Here is a 17,697-nt window from a genome sequence, read left to right on the forward strand (position 1 = left end):
GCTACAGAAGTATTCCAACTAAGACAGCACGTTTTCTTACCCCTGCTGGAGCCATGCAGCGAATCAGTAACATTTCAAATGGCATCAAACCCATGGAGCACAATGCCATTGGAAGCTGGTAGGCTTGTTCTGGATAATTTACAGAGCGAGTTCATTGACTACAAAAGGAGATTTTTGTTAACATTGTGCTTGGAGGTTTTTTTCTTAAAAAAAAAAAAAAAAGCATTAACTGTTTCCTTCAGACTTGCCTGGCTCTTATCTATTTCTACACACAACAGACTTGAGCCAAGGTAGTATCCAGAAACCACTCCTTGTGAGATGCCCCCCCTCAAATACATGAACACGTACAATGTATAGATGAGTATATACAAATGCTGCCTGGGGGGACCTTCTCTCCATTTCAGCTCCCTAACAGCAAACGAATGAGAAACCAGGTCAGTAGTACAAAGGCCCAGGCATAGCAGCATCTTCATGCTCGAGGAGCAACTTCTCATGACCTATGTCTTGTTCCCCGCATGAAATACTAGACTTCTGAAGCCCAGATAGCCCTAGACTTCTGTCCATTGTTCTACTAATGTTGTATTTGCTACCTCAAAGGTTTACATTTGAGCTTCCAATCTTTCTGCATCATATCATGGGTGGTTGCTAAAGCTGTAGGTGACTACTGCCTTTTATGCAAATGATCAACCACATTTTTGAGCAGAAACTAGAGAAGACTTGGAAAGAATTCAGGGTGTCTAGTCCCTTCCACTCTCCAAGTTAAATTTTTCTCATGAAGGGTAGCCCCCTTTGCTATGGGGAACATAGGCATTTCGAACCTTTGCAAGGGGGTGGTGCCAGATGACAAAAGTCATCGGTCACCCAAGTCTGCTCACAGGACAGGATTACAGGGGGTGTTCACTACCCTGGAGTCAGATGCAAGTCGAAGGAAAACAATGACCATCATGGAAAATGAAAGAATGGGGATCCTTCTTGATGGGGAGACCCCCAGGCATTCGCTCCACTTCAGACATCTTCGTGCACGAGCAGAGGCTGGGTGGAAGATGCGCTGCTGCCCACGGAATTGATCCGCACAGAGTGGTCCACCACAGGGTGCTCCGGATTGGGGCCGCAGTTCAGTAAGTTGGAGTAAACCTGAGGAAAGTGAGTTCACAGTCAATACACCAGTCTCCACAGCGAGTGCAGTGGCAAAGAACACAGTTACAGCCTCTGAGTCGCAAATGACGGATGAAGACTCTGAAACAGGAGAGGTTTATGAGAACTTTGCACTCCCCAACCAAGTCATCTTGACGAAAAAGCATAGCAATTTTGTCTCACCCTCAGTCCCCCTAGGGTCTGATTATGTAAGAAGTGACAGCAAGTTAAAAAAAAAAAAAATGTGTTTTGCTGATGGTACCTGTCTGGGAACCAGCACGATCAAGCCTATTTAAATGGTTTATAAATCTCTATAGCAACTGGGACCCAACAACTGCTGCGATTTCGTTTAAGAGATTCTGGCCCTTCTTGGGTCTTCAGCTGAGAATCAAGCACCTGATGGAAAATGCTGTTCAATTGGAAATGCATGTTGATACCCAAAAAGGCATGTTTAACCCCAAGGTATCAGCAGTTTACTCTTTGAAAAGAAAGGATAGTTCTAAGCATACAATACAGTGAGGGAGGGTGTGGGATGGGGGTGGGATCATTCTAAGCATACAATACAGGGGTGTGGGGGAAGGAGCCTAGCAGTTAAAAAAAAGTCTGAATCAAAGCAAGGATCACTAACTGTCTCTTAGAAGCAGGAAAGGAAATAGCAGATTTGTACCTGCCCCTTCCCCAGTCACTGGACTGGAGGCTCCCAACTTCAAACAACTTCATTCTACACGGCTGTGGATATGACAGTTCTCTGCCACTTTCTGGTTACGCTTGTTTGAGCAGAAGGCTTATTTCACTGCAGTAACAAGCTGTCTTTTCTATGCTTTTATTCTAGTTCACATCACCCCAACCCTCCCCAATTTGAATGGCCTGACAGGTGAGAGAAGGAACATCCCCATCCCATGACCAGCATTTGGGGTGGGAGTGGAGGCAGAGCAAATCCTTATGGAAACTACTACTTGCACACCTCTGAGTGAAAGCCACCTTCGTGCCACATCCTTTTTTGGTTCAGAATGGAGGCGGTGGGGGGGGGGGGCTGGGTAGGAAGGAGAGGGCTGAGGTGCATGATCTGTGCTGCCAGAGCCTCAGAGAGAGGACACAAGAGAAGGGCATGTGAGGTACTCACGTGATTGCTGCTATCTGAAATCTGCTTCTCAATGAGCTGAACGATCTGCTTGAATGTTGGCCTCTTCAGGGGATCAACATCCCAGCAAGTCTTCATTATGTCATACCTGGAAAACAAACAGCATTGTTGACTCCTGACTTGTGCCCTCTGACCTATCCTCAGGGCAATGATTTCAAAAGGAATTCCATGGTTGTTTCTATGGCAAATGAACATCTGCTGAATGGGTGCACAGAGTTCAACACTATAAATGAAGTGTTCTGTATTTCATGAAAATGAGCTACAGCAATGACCAGGGTGTCGTAAAAAGGAACCAAGTGACATTTCAAATGGTGCTAGCCAAGGCCCTCCCCATATGGGTTTCTGTCTTTAAACTGAACAATTCAAGGGGAGCATCCTGTGAAGGAAAGTGTCACAGCCCTTACATCTCAGCAGGTGCGTGCTCAGGGCTCAGCATGCGGAAGCCTTCCTTGATCATCTTGTAGAACTTAGAATCGACGGGCATTCCAGGATACGGGCTGCTTCCTGAGGCACAAAGAGTTGGCAAATCAGTGCTCATCACCTGCAAGCAGGGCACTGGCAAAGCCTTTTTAAGAAGCTGCCGAGTGCAATCAAGGTGCCCTTAGCAAGGATCTTCTTACCTAAAGAGAACAGCTCCCACAGAAAAATCCCGTAGGACCAGACATCGCTTTCAAATGTGTACACACAGTTAAAAATGCTTTCAGGTGCCATCCACTTCACAGGTAGCCGAGCCTACAGAGAGAGCCAGCTTAATAATCAAGAAGTTCAAAAAAAAAAAAAAAAAAAAACCCAGAAAGTATTCCTATAGATGTTACTCTAGCTGGAGGTGGGAGTGAGCACTTAGCAGCTATCTGAAAACTGAAAATACCTTTCACGTTTGTGACCTCGGGTGGCCCCACCACCTCTGACACATGGCTCCCAAGTGTACTATTCCAGGAAATATGGGACAGTGAGTCAGGACAGCATGGCAGTCCAGAGCACAGACACCACAGACAGACAGAAATGACTCCATCACTGGCCTTTCTCGAGTAATGGAAATCTGTCCATTGCCACTGAATACATTCGCTCCTTTCCACTAAATAATAGGAACTTGGCCTTCCGCATAAGGTGACATTACCCAGGTGACTGAGTTGGGCCCTTACATGCTACATGGCAACTTTAGGAAAAGCTACTTCCAACACAGCTGGTAAGTGCCATTTGCCTTCTCTCTTCCCTTCTGCCATCCCACCTTCTGGATAGTCTGGAGTTGTTTCAGACCGTGAAGATGAGGGATGGTAAAAGGATTTGGGCCTGAAGTACCTTATGGGACCAGTAGGTTGGCCGCAACTGCTACTCCCACACTTTTTACTTTTCTTCTGAGTTTTCTGTAGTATGTAACCCAAATGAGCCCATACAGTAGGATATGAGAAACACCCTTACTAATTACATTACACCTTGGCATTCTGTTCTATAACAGAGATAATAATTCAATCTCATGAGTTATTTGTGGGAAGAAAGTGTTTCATGCATACTGCCTGACTAATGTCGATGGTAGTGACTTGTAGTGATTATGTCTATTCCAAAGGTGATGAGCGCAGATTAGGGGCTGAACAGTAACAGCCGTCCTTCTCATGCTGAACTCTTGTTGTTACAATTGAACCAAATTTTCTGTGACTGTCCCTCTGAGAGACATTCGGAATTCCTGCTTCTTAATCTACTTTAAAAAGCTAAATCAACCCTTCCCTAATCCATTTAGGATTGAAAACTGGGAAGATGATTTTTCTAATCTCAAAGTTATTGTACTCAGTAGGAAAAAAAAGCCTTCCAATATTTTTTCCTAGATTCTGTGCTACAGATCTTTCCTATAGAGGTTTTCATTCTGAGATGTATAGGTGTCCTGAAATTCAGGGGCCTGTGAACTTAGAAGGAAAAAGTAAATTACTGCTTTTGCTAACTTTCCACTGAAATTGAACATTTCCTTAAAGGAGCAGTGAAGGTGACAAGAGCTCAGAGACAGTAACTTGAGGTTGTCACCAGCAGTGGCCATAGCTCTATCATATTACAGTTCACATTCATCACCACTCTGACATGAAGCTGCTTTGAGACACACTTAGAACATATCACGTGTGTAACAAAGCAAAACATTTGGACAAATCACATTCACTTATTAATATTTTGATCTCTCCATTTAAATTCTTGGTAATTGTGTGCATTTTATTTTATACAATTAAAGCAGCATTCTCAGAGAGATCTGTGGGCTTTGCCATAGCACAAAAGGACAAAACCTCAGAAGTAAATGAACTTTCTGAGAAATGAATACAACAAAGAACTCTCATATGACTACAGTGCATGGTTAGGAGGCGTAACATGTGGCCTATTCTTGTTTTCAACTCTTGTTTTCTATATATTCTCCATCACCAGTAGCCTCCTGTGGTGCTCTCAGCAGAAAGGACTTGAGCAGGGGTCCATGATCTGGAAGTCTGACAGTGCTTAACTAGCCCTTGCCCACTCCAACCAGGTCACTAACCAATAACAAGCTATTAAGAACCTGCAGCATGAGATAGTTATCAAGAATGGCCAGGATATTTATAGTAAGTATTCACTGCAAGGGGGCAGACACTGTTTTAGTGACTTCAGACATTAATTTATTTAATCCTCACAACAACTTTACAAAGCAGCTGATAGTATTAATGATGGAGCCAGATTCAACCTTAGCAAGATTAAACCCAGTGACCATGACTTCTTACTCGTGCCCTTCAGAAACCATTAAGAAGCCCCTACACTTCCGTCCCTACTGGGATGGAGAGTATTAGGTTTGATTAACATTCCCGATGATGAAAATGAGCTTCAGAGATTTAAAAAAAGAAAACTACTTTCTGATCAGGAGGTAAACCCAGCAATTTTCTACAAAACCAAGTCAAATACAGTCTACTCAGAGATGCCACAACAACGGAGAAAATACTCCATTATCATAGGGAGCACAAACTGCAATCACCAGGAGTAGATCTGAGGTGGCAAAATGAGTCCACGGAAATAGATATTTCTGTGGAGAATTTACATACAGGACTCTGGCTTCCCTTACTAATGTTACTTACTAATAGGATACCGCTTGAAAATCAAGGGCTCAAGTTTCACCTCTGCTGACCTCTGCCATAGGTCACAGGGAGAAAAGTCACTCAAATTTACTGTTGCCTCAGTGTCTGCAATGTTTACATTCCAATGTCAAGGGCTGGTTCTGATGATACAATGCAATAAAACACTCTGAAATAAAATCACTGTGTTGCTAGAAACCAGTTATTGTTTATGAACGAATTTAATAAGCTCTCTATTGATTATAACTAGATGCCTAATTCTGAACATTATCTCAGATTTTCATCTTTTTCACAGAGCATGTCAATCGCACAATAAAACTCTCCTGTGGTGACCTTCAGGGCCACATTTGTTTCACTTGAGCAAAATCAAGTTCATTGCTATTCTCAGGCTATAATGAAAATTAAGGCTATTTCTGTTTCCTTCACATGCCCCATAATTACACAATTAGAATTAGGAATTCTATTATCGGAATGTTGGTTGTAGTAATGTTCAGCATACCATGCAAATTTGGCTGAAAAACTTAATTCGACTGCTAGAACGCATGATCTCTCAAAGGTAGGATTTACATTATGAAAATCATAAAAAACCATTCCTATAAAAACTTGAAACTAAAACTGGACTGTCAAACAGAGTGTACTACTTACGTTTCCTTTGACCACATAATTAGAATCATTCTTGATGTCTCTGGCTAGACCAAAATCACAAATCTTTGTGATTCGCCCATGGGTAAGGAGGATGTTCCTGGCAGCCAAGTCTCTGTGAATACACTTTTAGAGAAAGAGGGTGGGGGGAAGAAAAGAAAATCATTTACATTTATTTTATATATTCTAAAGAGTGGGAACTATGTTTAGCACTAGCGTGCTGCTTATGTTACAAAAATCCAAAACTTTTTCTTTACATTTAAACTATTGGGTAAACTAAAAATAAATATTTAAATTGTGCCTTGAATGATATTCAAAATTTGTGTTTTATATATCCTTAGGACTTTCATTACTACAATCACTTTCAAAACCAACTTGAAAAAATACTTCTTTCTCTTCTCAGGAGAAATACATTATAAACAGTTAATTTTTTTAAAAAAACTAAAAGTTATTCTTGCATGCATCTCTTTGAAAGTTCTTTTATGAAGTTTCAAAAATGTCTTTACGAATTCAACTTGACATTTCCCAAAGACACAAGGTCAAGAAGCTCTTTATTTTAGCCACTCCATATTCTCCTTCATTTTGTAATTATTTGGAAATGCCACCAATGACACTTAAGGCTAGGATCTAAAACCTCATTCTATTTTTTTAAGATTTATTTATTTATGCATAGAAGAACTGGGGTGTAGACTGAAGATATGGGGTGTGAGGTGAGCGGATTCACCAGATACACAGTGGAGAACAGAACAAGTAGATCTACTGAAATACACTGCTGAGGAGAGCAACTGGAGACACAGGGGAGGTCTGCTGTGCCCTATGTGGTTAGGTTATCTCCCTTGCTAGGGCTTGAACTCAGGCCTGAGTGGTGACAGTGGTGAGACTTAACCCATAGGCCACCTCTCATTCTCTTTTGTGGTCCCTTTTCCTAGGAATTTCTCTCACCTTCCAGAGGACATGTTCCTTGTTTTAGAAACATGATTCCCTTTCCATCTCTATCCTTCTCCAAAATGTGTGCTATTCTTTTTGATGCCTTACTCCTGCAAACTTCATTAATAAAAATACAGTATTTGGGGTCTAATTTCAGTGAGACGCAAGTATAAGCTGCTGCACCAAGGATTGTACCTACTTGAGTTCCCTCCTCCCTTTGCTGATAGAATTATTCTCTGTTTTCTAAAGAGCAGCTCCTATATCCTAAAAAGCTAAATGTTTGAAATGAATTCATGGCCTATAAAAAAATTCATAGAAAGCTCATTTAGACAGGCTTGCACTTTAAAAAAGTTTATAAATGAGACTAGACATTCCGAAGAGACAGCAGTTGGAACATGAAGAAACTAAATTTCCTTTGCTTTTGGTTACCACACTTCATAATGATACTCTGCATTCTAACCATGGCTTTAAAATACTCCATTACTATTATTATTATTATTACTTTAAAGAAAAAATCTTTACAGAAAATCAGCCCCCACTTACGTTCTTTGAGGCGAGGAATGCCATGCCTTTTGCCACCTGGTAAGAAAAACTCAGCAAGTCTTCCAGGTCCAGGGCCAACTCATCATCTTCCATGATGGCGGGAGTCACATCTCTTTCTACATAGGAGCCTGGTAGAAGGAAAAGGATTTTCTTAGCAATTAAAAACTTAAAAGCTGGGAAAAGAGAAGACAATGACAACAATAATACCAAAGGCTGGCAATGAATGAACTAGCCATGTTATGAATTGGAAGGCAACTCACTTCCCCTAAGCTGAGAGCAGATAAGGGTTGAATCTCAAGTTATTATTCACAATCTTGGATCAGGGCACAAAATCTCTATGGGAAAAGGCGGATTAAGACAAAAAAATAACTCTTATTTGCTCCCCTTAACTGCCACTGGCACTAGACTTTGCTATGTGGATAAGGAGTTACTCCCGGGGTCGGCTCATATTCCATAGAAGTATGAGCGCTCCTTTGTAAAGGAAGCTCTTTTATTGCTTCATAGGTACCCACCTACTCTTGCTGATCTTCTTTTGTCTGCCTTGGTTGGAACAACATAAGAAACTCCGGGTTTCATGTCCATGTATTCATTAGTACTGTCACTGCTGGGAGAGAGGGAACAGTCATCAAACCATGATTGTACAAAATGGAAAATAGGGGCAGGTGCTTGGTCCCCACTCCCTTCCCCCCCAATAGGCTGATTTTATCTGAAGAACATTGCTGCTAACTTTGAATGGGAAAATCTCGCTCAAAATGCTTTGAGTTTTTAATATTCAACATTAGGGTCCAATCCCTAGGCATTAGATGGCCTTTTTTGTGTTTAGTCAGAAATGGGAGTCAGGGTAGAAATTTATCATCTTTGACACCAGGGATTTAATGGGAATCAGAGAGGCAAAAACATTATCCCATGTTACTTCAAACCCTCTAAATTAGCCCCAAGAGACAAGATGAAAGACAAGGAAGACTCAAAGCACAAGAGCTTTGTAGATGTGTTACAGGGGAAGGCAGAGATCTTTAACATAGAGTGACTGATGGAAGGCAAATTAAAAAAAAAATCAAGTTTGGTTCAGATAAACACCAATAATTTGGATGATTTTCTGAACCATCTGGACCTCTTGAATCTGCAACATTTGGCTGGAGAGTCTTCAAGATTTCTAGTACTTCCTGCTTCTGATTAGCATAGAAACACCATGACAACAATCTCCTTCAGAGTATGCTGGTGGTTCCAATCCCATATGGAATCCCAAAGCACAAAGCATACCACACAGGCTTGAACAACTTAGGCCATTATTTCAGAAAATTAAAACTATATATGGGGCCAAGGATTCAGGGGGGAAAAAACAACAAAATGACTAATTTATTTATATAAAGAGCATCTGAGCTGAGGAAACTAACAAAAGATGGTTTGTGCCTCATTTTACTATCACTGGACACTACTCAAATTCAGAAGACGAAAACATACATTAATGAGTTTCACCTGGGGTTGAAAACTTTAGCAGGAGCTGCAGAAAAGGGCTTTAAGATATAATTTCCCATCAATAATATTTACTGAGGTCTCATTGAAGGCCTGGAGCTGTGTTTGGGAGACACAGTCTTGCCAAAGAATAAACAGAGGAGAAATCTACCACACAGCTGTAGAAATATAAAGTATAAGAAACTGGGCCTGCTGAGTATGCTTTTTGTTGGGTTGGATGAATCTAGAAAAACTTACGTGGTGGGAATCTGAGAAACATAAGGAAAGAACAGGTAAGAAAAAACAATCTACTATGGTTGTAAACCTGTCTAATACACTTTAAAGGAACTTGAAGCTCTTTAAACATCATTCAAATTCAGACTATCAGTGATCAAAGAGATGAACAGATACTGGCTTTTTTTTTTTTAATGTACTAGAGAGTAACTGACTTTTTTATAGCATGGTGAGTTATCTGAAGAAAAAAAAAGGTAAGGAAAGAGAAATAATTCAGAGGTAGACTGTGCAGAGAAATGTTCAGAGCTCTTTGCCACTCTGTTCAAGGTTTTAAAGGAATTTCCAGTGACAGCTTGACAGGATTTCCCATTTTCTCTATAAACAGTGCCTCACTATAAAGATGCATATAGTACTGAGCTCAACAGTCTAAATGCAATGACACACCAGAACAGTGCCATGACAAAAGAAACATGTATGGAATTTGTTCTGCTGAATAGAATTAAAATCCAGAAAAATACTAAAGGTGGATTTAAAAAAAAAATTGTAAGTTTACTTGAATCCTTAAAAACACTATTTGAATTTGGAAACTGTTAATCACATTTAAATGATTTAATAATTCCAATTTTGTAGCTCAACATACCTTGGTTCATTTTTTAAAGAATCAGCATTGATTACAACCCCTTATGACCCTATAAACTGCTGTCAATTGCCGACTGTTTATGTAAATCAGTCTTACCAGGAAGACTCTTTTGAATGAAGAAGGTTCTTATAAAGTGCTGCTTCTGCATGATCTTCCTGCTTTGAGCAAATAAATGAATCACGTTTTCTTCTCAAAAAATTCAAAAGATCACCATAGCAACAATATTCTGTAATGACCAGGGTGGGCCCTACAAGCATATAAGAAAAGGTGAGAAAGAGGTGAGCGCCATAGATAATCCTGCCTCCTGTCAAATCCCTAAGGGTCAGTGTGGCCATTAACATGCAGGATAGAAGCCTACTTAGGGCTGATACAATCCTTTCTATTAACATGGCTCAGCAAAAAGCAGCCCTGCTGGAGTATTACCGAACAAACAGGCCCCCTTCTCCCTGCATTTCTAAGTAACACCAGTATTGGGGCCAGGCGTGACTGCTGGTTTTACAAAAGAGTTGATGAGTTCAAACACTATACTAGTATCAAGCTTCCCAAGGATCCTTTGATTCTCTTCTGTTTACAGCAGGGTTTCACACGCTCTTAGTAATGTCATTATAGAAATGAGGCAGAGCGCAAATGGAGACATGATAGGATACCCAGCCACATGGAACAGCCAGCTGAGACAGGCCTAGAAAGGGGGTGAAAACCTGAAGTCACAGGGCATCATCTGCGCTCTGAGCACGACTAGTTGGAAATGTTATAGGTGTTACACCAGGCAGCTGAAGTCAGACCCTGGACAGAAACTGCTCATGAACCATTCATGACATGACAAAGCAACATTTAGGAGGGCGATTTTACAAAACTACATAAAGCTGTCCTCTGGCTTTTGATCTCTCCAAATGTCCGGGAACAGCTCATTTGATGACTCTCCAGCCCTCTGGATGAAAATGATTTCTGGAAACAGCATGAAGTCTATGATGGGAGGAGTGACTAATATTTCAGATCTGCAAGTTTCTGCTTTAGGCAAGAGAAGAGTTTGCCTCATTTGTTGAATATTTGAGGACTGGCAGGCTTACAGGCCTATTTTTGATTATGGTATCTAGAGAAATAGTGACCCATCAGTGACTAGCTATGATCCAGCTAAACAAGAAAAGGATAACTTTGTGGACAAGAGAAGATACTTTTGAGATATTTAAAAGGTCATTATTGTCAGAGACATGTGATAAGTGACTGGCCTATCTCCTGGTGGTCCCACCTCTGATGCTAAAACTAAATACACATTCTTAAGAACAATAGTTTTGTTTTGCTGGGGGCAGGGGTGGAGATCTAACAAGAGGCAACAATAACCTGGGTAAAATCTTGGAAGGCATTTATAATCAAGCATTGTCAAAGTCATATTAAAAGCTCCTCCTTTCGATAATCTGACAAGATAATAAAAGGCAACTGGACAGTCAGTGGCTTTACCTCCTACGGTGCACGCGCCCAGAAGATTCACGATATTCATGTGGTTCCCAAGATAGCTCAAGACTTTGAGTTCAGACATGAGGGCTTCTCGTTCCGTTAAATGGGCACTTGCTAAAATCAGAAACGTCGTTTTAGCAAACAGCAAGTCTGGCAAGCTGAGGTGGGCACACAAGGGCTACAGAAACTTACGCTTGAGCATCTTCACAGCGACGGTCATGGCAGCATCTGACTTAATGAGGCCATAAGCAGTGGCTTCGACAACTTTCCCAAAGGCACCAGCACCCAAGGTTTTCCCTGCAGAGAGGGAGACCACAATGTCACCAAAGTGGTGGTGTTAGGACTGAAGGCCCGTTTGTGTAATGGCAAAAGTCAACGAAGAAATTAAAGACAAATGCCTAGATACATTTCCCTGAAAGGTGCTTTCTGCCAAATCTATCACACAATGAGATTTCACAGAACATACTTATTGTTTCAGGTAGGAAAAAAAAAAACAAAAACAGAAGCTTTTAGGGTTGCCAAAGCCATTGTTATGCATGGACAAAAAGACTATACGGAAAGCCCCTGTTTCATACTGACCAAAACTCAGCCTGTTTCTGGGAAACTCCCATTTGTGATCATAAGGAAGTTGCATTGGGTCTATGTAAACATAGTTGTTCCCATTTATCTCCTCAACAACCTTCCACTGTACTTCATACATGGGTTTCTGCGGAGGGGAGAAAGATATATCACCTATTAATAATGATTAATGTTTCAGCCACTGTAGCACTCGAGGCAGAGAGTAAATAAATGGTTACCTGTAAATATTTGTAGGTAAGAATCATCACAATGATGCACATTATACCAGCTGCAATCACAAAACCAATCAGCAAAGGTGTGAACAGGGTGTGGGGATGGAGTTGTTCTAAATGAAAGAGGGACGTGGAAGCACATTATTGCCAGGACTGGCTCTTCACGACATGCCCCAAGCCCACGTGCACCCCCTCCCTCTTGCACCCCATGGGAGGACTCAAAGCCATGAAAATGCTCCTCAGTTCCTTGGTACTATCTTACTCCTGTCATTCAAAGGCATCTGTTAAAATAACAACTTTTAACGGGATTCCCATGGAAGTACATTTGAGATTTCTATAGTAAAAGAACAACTTTACTCTGTGTGTCAATGAGAAGGAGCATGTAAATGAACTTTGTCCTTTCATCAGATCCCTGCCTCAGCCACCTCTAAGAAGCTTCCTTCATGGGTGGCTCCGATGTTCTTCTTTATACTTCCCTGTATTTTCTAATTCTACCGTGAGCATGAAAACATTTTTTAAAGCATTCTTTTCATTGCTGTGTCTAAAAAAAAAAAAAAAAAAAAAAAAAACAAAACAGAAAACAGCCCCTGATGATGAACAGTATAATCCTCTTCTCGCTGCTCACTAACTGAAAATACACCACTCTTTGGCACTCGCCTTTGCCAATTTAGGAAAACAAAAACTGAGCCCTGTGATTGTAGGTGCCTGGTTTCTTTGTTTTCCACAGCCACAGCAATTCATCAATTCATATACCAGGCTCACTGAACTTCCATTAGGAAGGCTAGGCACTCAGGAATCAAAAGTCAAAGTCACTTAAGAAATAGCTCACTCACATGTCTTCACAAAAGGCAGTGTGTTACCTTTCTGACAGCGTCCACCAATGTGCTAAAATAATAGATTTTAAATAACTAACATTTTCTATTGAATTTAGATCTTTTAAAATCTTCTTAACTTGGTTTGCATATGGGTATGACAGTCCCCTGGTGGCTTTCTCAATCCTTTTTTTAGGGAAGTAATAGGAATTACAATACACAAACACACAAAATCAATATAGCACGTGGTTAAAATTACTGCAGAAAGTTTATTCACAAACTAGTACAGAATGATACTGAGCGAGTTTGAGGACAGTACAATGCAATGCAGGTATTACCAGAAATGGCATGGCCAGTGATGGAATGGACTTAAAATCATGATTGATATGGTAGGCAGAGACTAAACATCCCCTGAAATTGGATTAAAAAGAAATATACCTTTGTTGTTACCTTTAAATGCAAAGTTAAAATAGGCGGAACTCTCGCCCACACTATTGTGAGCCCTACACTCGACCGTGCCATTGTGCTTGAAGGTACTATCATCGATGGAGCTCTGAACTACTAGCTTTCCGAACTGTGACACTGATGAGTTTTGGAGCTGCACATCCACAGGCTGAACAGAAACAGAACATCTATAGGGAAGAAAACAACAACCCAGACTTACTTGAGGAAAATAAACAAATGAAACACTTTGGATTTAGCAGCCTTCAAACACTAAGTCAGAGGGTCGTAACCAGAAATATCCGTTTGCAACTGAGAGCCTGGTGAGGACCGGACATTTCTATGGCACAGGGAGGCCACAGAGCAAGGTGAAGACAAGAAGTAAGGGCGAGGTGGTTTGGGAGGAAGCTGTGGGTTTGAATCCCAACTCAAGCTCCTGTTCTGTTGGTCTCTGACAAGTCAAACTCTGCAGGACTTGAGTCTTACAGCTGTAAAACTGGATTGAATACTTGTCTGGCAATACTTATGTTGGAGGATTATTGAAAGGATTAGAAATGAATTAAGTAAGATGGCTGGCACATATCCCGACCATGAGTGGACCCTTGTGAATAAGCCAATTTTGAAGAGCTGTATGAAGGGTTGAAAGGAAGTGTGTGGAGGAGGTCAGCATTAAAGTCTACAAGGATGGGCATGGCCAGGCAGAACCCCAGGAGTGAGGCCCCTGTGGCTTCAGGCTCTGTGGCAGGATAGACAGGTTGCAAGACTGGGAGTACCAGCCGGTGGCAAAAGTCACCAGGAGACAGTCCCAGGGGCTATTTCAAATGCCCCCTCTTCCTTTCCCCACTACTTAGCAGTTTCCTAGTCACTCCTTCATTTTTTCCTCCTAAGCAAGTGACAGCAGCCTGTAGTGGTCAGCTGGCTTGTGTTCCATCTCCACCCATCAGAATGGGGGCTCACCACAGAGGACGGGGGGGGGGGGTGTTCTTCTCTCTAGACCAGTATCAGCGTACCCAGATGCTCCATAAATATTTGCTGAATGAGAGTAGCTGTCACTGCCGGGGTTGCTTCCACTGTGCATACACTTTGCGGGGGTCTTGAACCCTTCCTATTATTCCCCAAAGAAAACATTCCAACATGGAGCTGAAAACAGCAATCCCATGTAACCTCTTCCAACTTGTTGTGCTAAAAAGGTCTATTCCAGTGAAAAATAAAATTTCTATTATTATCCTGACTATTCAATTGTGATGTACACTGAGCTTTTAAAGCTAGAGCATAAAATAGCAGTTGATGGATAACAATAGTGACGCTGACCCCATTTTCATCTTCAGGTAATGCAGACGGACAATTTAAGGCTTAAGTGTGGATTGTGAGGGAGAGGAAGCGAGCGCCAGGTGTGCTCCTTGCAGGGGCTGAGCACCTAATCAGCAAGCAAACCTTTTGGAAACATGAAGCTTACAAGCACCATATGTATGTTGTAATTGTGTGATCATTCCTTTTTGGTAACTTGGCAATTAACTTCTGAGGTAATTTTTTCATGATAACTACTGCCACATTTCCCCCACACATTACCTCCTGTGTATAGAATGGAAATCTAATTACTCTGCCCTGGAAAATTGCTTTATCTACCTGCAGGCTAGAAATTGCCATGACAAATCCAAAAAGATAACCACCAAAATAGAGAAGTCATTCAGTAATCATTTTTCAGCAAACAAAATTAATGTCTACCATGGAAAAGGTAGCAATTATGCCCTCTAAAAAAATTACATGGATAGAAAAAATAATAACCAAAACAAAGCTTTTTGAAAAGAAATCTGAAAACACATTTGACATGCAACTGAATTGCAGTCTTCCCCTGTTGCATTTTGAGTAGTGCCAAAATAATGGCCTTACCTCTGCTCGGCTCCTGGACAAAAATACCAATCTATTGTGGGCTCGGGGAATCCTTCTGCCACACACTGGAGCATGCCATTCATGAGACTGTCACGAGTCAGAATTACTGGTTTTGCTGCAGAAGAGCAGAGGCCACATGTCACATTGCTGAGAAACTTCAGCACAAACCCCTCCTCTTCAAACCCTTAGAACTCTCCTGCACTTGAGGCGGACCTCAACTTGAGGGAACATGGTGCAAGTGGAGAATCTGAGCCCCAGGATGAAGGTAACAGAGGACAAAGGCTTTGGTAGTTAGACCTGCCCAGACCCCACATGGACAATGCATCTGGCAGGACTGGCAGCGGCGGGGTCCCTGAAACCCTCTTCTAGGGATGGCTGGAGTGGAGCTTCTGCCTGGTGTGGCTTCTGTTCCCAGCGAGCTGGGACCTGTAACGACTGTTTGCAATCAAGACTCTAGGATCCCAAACTGTAATAAAGGATTTCTGCCCTCTCAGATTTCATGTTACCAGAACTTTCTTGGGAATTTCAAGTTATGCAAAGACTGAAATGGCTAAAAGTAGGAGTTACAGAAAAATAGTACTCTTACAATCAGGAATTTTCTTTTTCTTGGGGGTAGGGGAGTGGTGGGGCAGAGAGGCAGTGCAGATGAAAAGCTGAATCATCCAATTTACAGAGAAGCCACAACACGTGTAAAAATACAACAAAGGATATAACTCCCAATGTGTATTTCAAATGCAAAATATGAAGAGAAAATAACCAGCCCAAGAGGCTTATGTTATAGATATATGTGTATGATCACTAAAAAAAAGTATTGTTATCAGCAGGAATTGCTCTAATTTGACATTTCTGTGTAACTACAACAAATAATATTCAATCAAGGGTGACACAAAGCACTGCAAAATCCTGAGATCTTCTCTGAGTTCAAGGAAGATGAGTTTATGAGGTCAGGTGCGACTGCTGACATATTTGAAGGACGGTGAGGTATACCCTATGTCCCCAGGTGCATTATGGAGGGCGCCAAGCCTGAAGACAGATCACAGGTGTCCCCAGGGGAGTCAGAGGTTTGCATACATGACGCCCATGGGCTCTCCACCCTCCGCATCAAGCCTCGTCACGTAAAATGCGATGATAGCATCACTCATTTCCTTGGGATGTGGTGACACAGAAACGAGAAGGGAGCACACAAGGGACCCAGAAAACCCAAAGAAAGAAAGCAGTAAACTTATCAATGATTCGGTTTTTCTTTTGTGACGAGAATGCCCATACTCCCTGGTTAGTTCAATTTGGTAGCAGATTAAGTTCATTGTATCTGCGGTTCTAAATATTCTCTTTGATGATCTAAAAATTGCTCCTTTAAGATGGTGTGATAATGTGTGTGAACCCGAGGCATCAGGAATTTGACATTAATTATGTTGCCATTGATAAGAAAAGCATATGTGGTGAGAAGGCAAGACTGACATATCAGAGGCTTGGGAAGCTGATTTCCTCGAAGGAAGAGAACATTGATAAATGACATCTTTGTGGAACAATCTCCCAGCACCTCATCTCCTTGCAGGCAGAAAGGCCTGGCAGGGACCAGTGTCCACATGCATGGCACACCCACCTGTCACTCAACCTGGCCCTGCTGATGGACAGGCCATTTGGCTAATACACACACAAGAGTGACACTCCGATCTCAAGGTAGGAGCATCCTTGAGCATTTGGATCCAGTGCCAGCTTTTACAAATAGAGCAAGCAGACGAGCCATCGTCTTGCAAAGGCATCCATCTGGCAAGTTTCATTTAATTATCATGGGCAACTGTGTAATCGGGCTGAAAAGTAGGACATAACACAAAAAACAGTGGAACTTCAGGAGAATGCGATTTGCTGGAGACCACAGGCAGCAGAAGGCAGGTCTCTCTGGACTCAATCCAAGAGTCACCTCTTTTTCCAAACTGTCCTCAGCAGTGCAAAGCCAAAGTCTTTCCTCACTATTCCTGCAACACTCAGAAGCACCTGATGCTCTATGTGGCATCCTGGGCTCCTTCCTCCATCAGACTAAGTGTTCTCAAGGGTAGGAACCTCATTCCACGGAGTGGCCTGAGTCCTAGCAGACACACAGTATGAGGTGCTAAATAATGAAGTTCCCCCAAAGGAACAAAAGACTCCACAGAAATTCAGCTGGAGCCACCAGAAAAGACCAAACAAAAGAAAATGCTGACTTTGGGGCCCTCCACCACCATGATCGGAGTGTCACTCTTGTGTGTGCAATGGGTTAAAGCCCAGCACTGCAAGCGAGCCACGGCCACCTCTCTTGTCTTGCCCCTGCTTCCCTCAGCAGTATATGTTGTAGATCTGCCTGTTCTGCTTCCCACTCTGTCTCTGGTGAATCCTCTCCCCACCCCTGCACCTCTGGCCTGTACCCCAGTTCTGTATGCATAAATAAATAAATCATAAAAAAGAAAGAAAGAAAGAAAGAAAGAAAGAAAGAAAGAAAGAAAGAAAGAAAGAAAGAAAGAAAGAAAGAAAGAAAGAAAGAAAGAAAGAA

At 41.8% G+C, this 17,697-nt stretch overlaps 1 protein-coding gene across 3 annotated transcripts in view; it reads right to left on the reverse strand.

The window, feature by feature from the left end:
• Positions 1 to 207: 207 nt before the first annotated feature.
• Positions 208 to 17,697, reverse strand: part of KIT (v-kit Hardy-Zuckerman 4 feline sarcoma viral oncogene homolog) — an 80,747-nt gene continuing 63,257 nt past the window's right edge. The window contains exons 8-21 of one of the 3 annotated variants that reach the window (XM_004681289.2): positions 15,171 to 15,285; positions 13,290 to 13,471; positions 12,034 to 12,140; positions 11,816 to 11,942; positions 11,429 to 11,533; positions 11,240 to 11,350; positions 9,881 to 10,031; positions 7,971 to 8,062; positions 7,459 to 7,586; positions 5,992 to 6,114; positions 2,896 to 3,007; positions 2,680 to 2,779; positions 2,258 to 2,363; positions 208 to 1,134 (exon numbers count right to left, since the gene is read on the reverse strand). In XM_004681289.2, the coding sequence (XP_004681346.1) occupies positions 1,006 to 1,134; positions 2,258 to 2,363; positions 2,680 to 2,779; positions 2,896 to 3,007; positions 5,992 to 6,114; positions 7,459 to 7,586; positions 7,971 to 8,062; positions 9,881 to 10,031; positions 11,240 to 11,350; positions 11,429 to 11,533; positions 11,816 to 11,942; positions 12,034 to 12,140; positions 13,290 to 13,471; positions 15,171 to 15,285 (1,688 nt within the window). In that variant the 3' untranslated portion in view covers positions 208 to 1,005. Of the gene's footprint in view, positions 1,135 to 2,257; positions 2,364 to 2,679; positions 2,780 to 2,895; positions 3,008 to 5,991; positions 6,115 to 7,458; positions 7,587 to 7,970; positions 8,063 to 9,880; positions 10,032 to 11,239; positions 11,351 to 11,428; positions 11,534 to 11,815; positions 11,943 to 12,033; positions 12,141 to 13,277; positions 13,472 to 15,170; positions 15,286 to 17,697 lie in introns of all 3 variants that reach the window. The other 2 variants (XM_012724221.1, XM_004681288.2) reach the window with 2 other exon arrangements.

The sequence above is a fragment of the Condylura cristata genome, unplaced genomic scaffold, assembly GCF_000260355.1.
Source record: "Condylura cristata isolate star-nosed mole 26May11 unplaced genomic scaffold, ConCri1.0 scaffold00012, whole genome shotgun sequence".
NCBI classification, from domain to species: domain Eukaryota; kingdom Metazoa; phylum Chordata; class Mammalia; order Eulipotyphla; family Talpidae; genus Condylura; species Condylura cristata.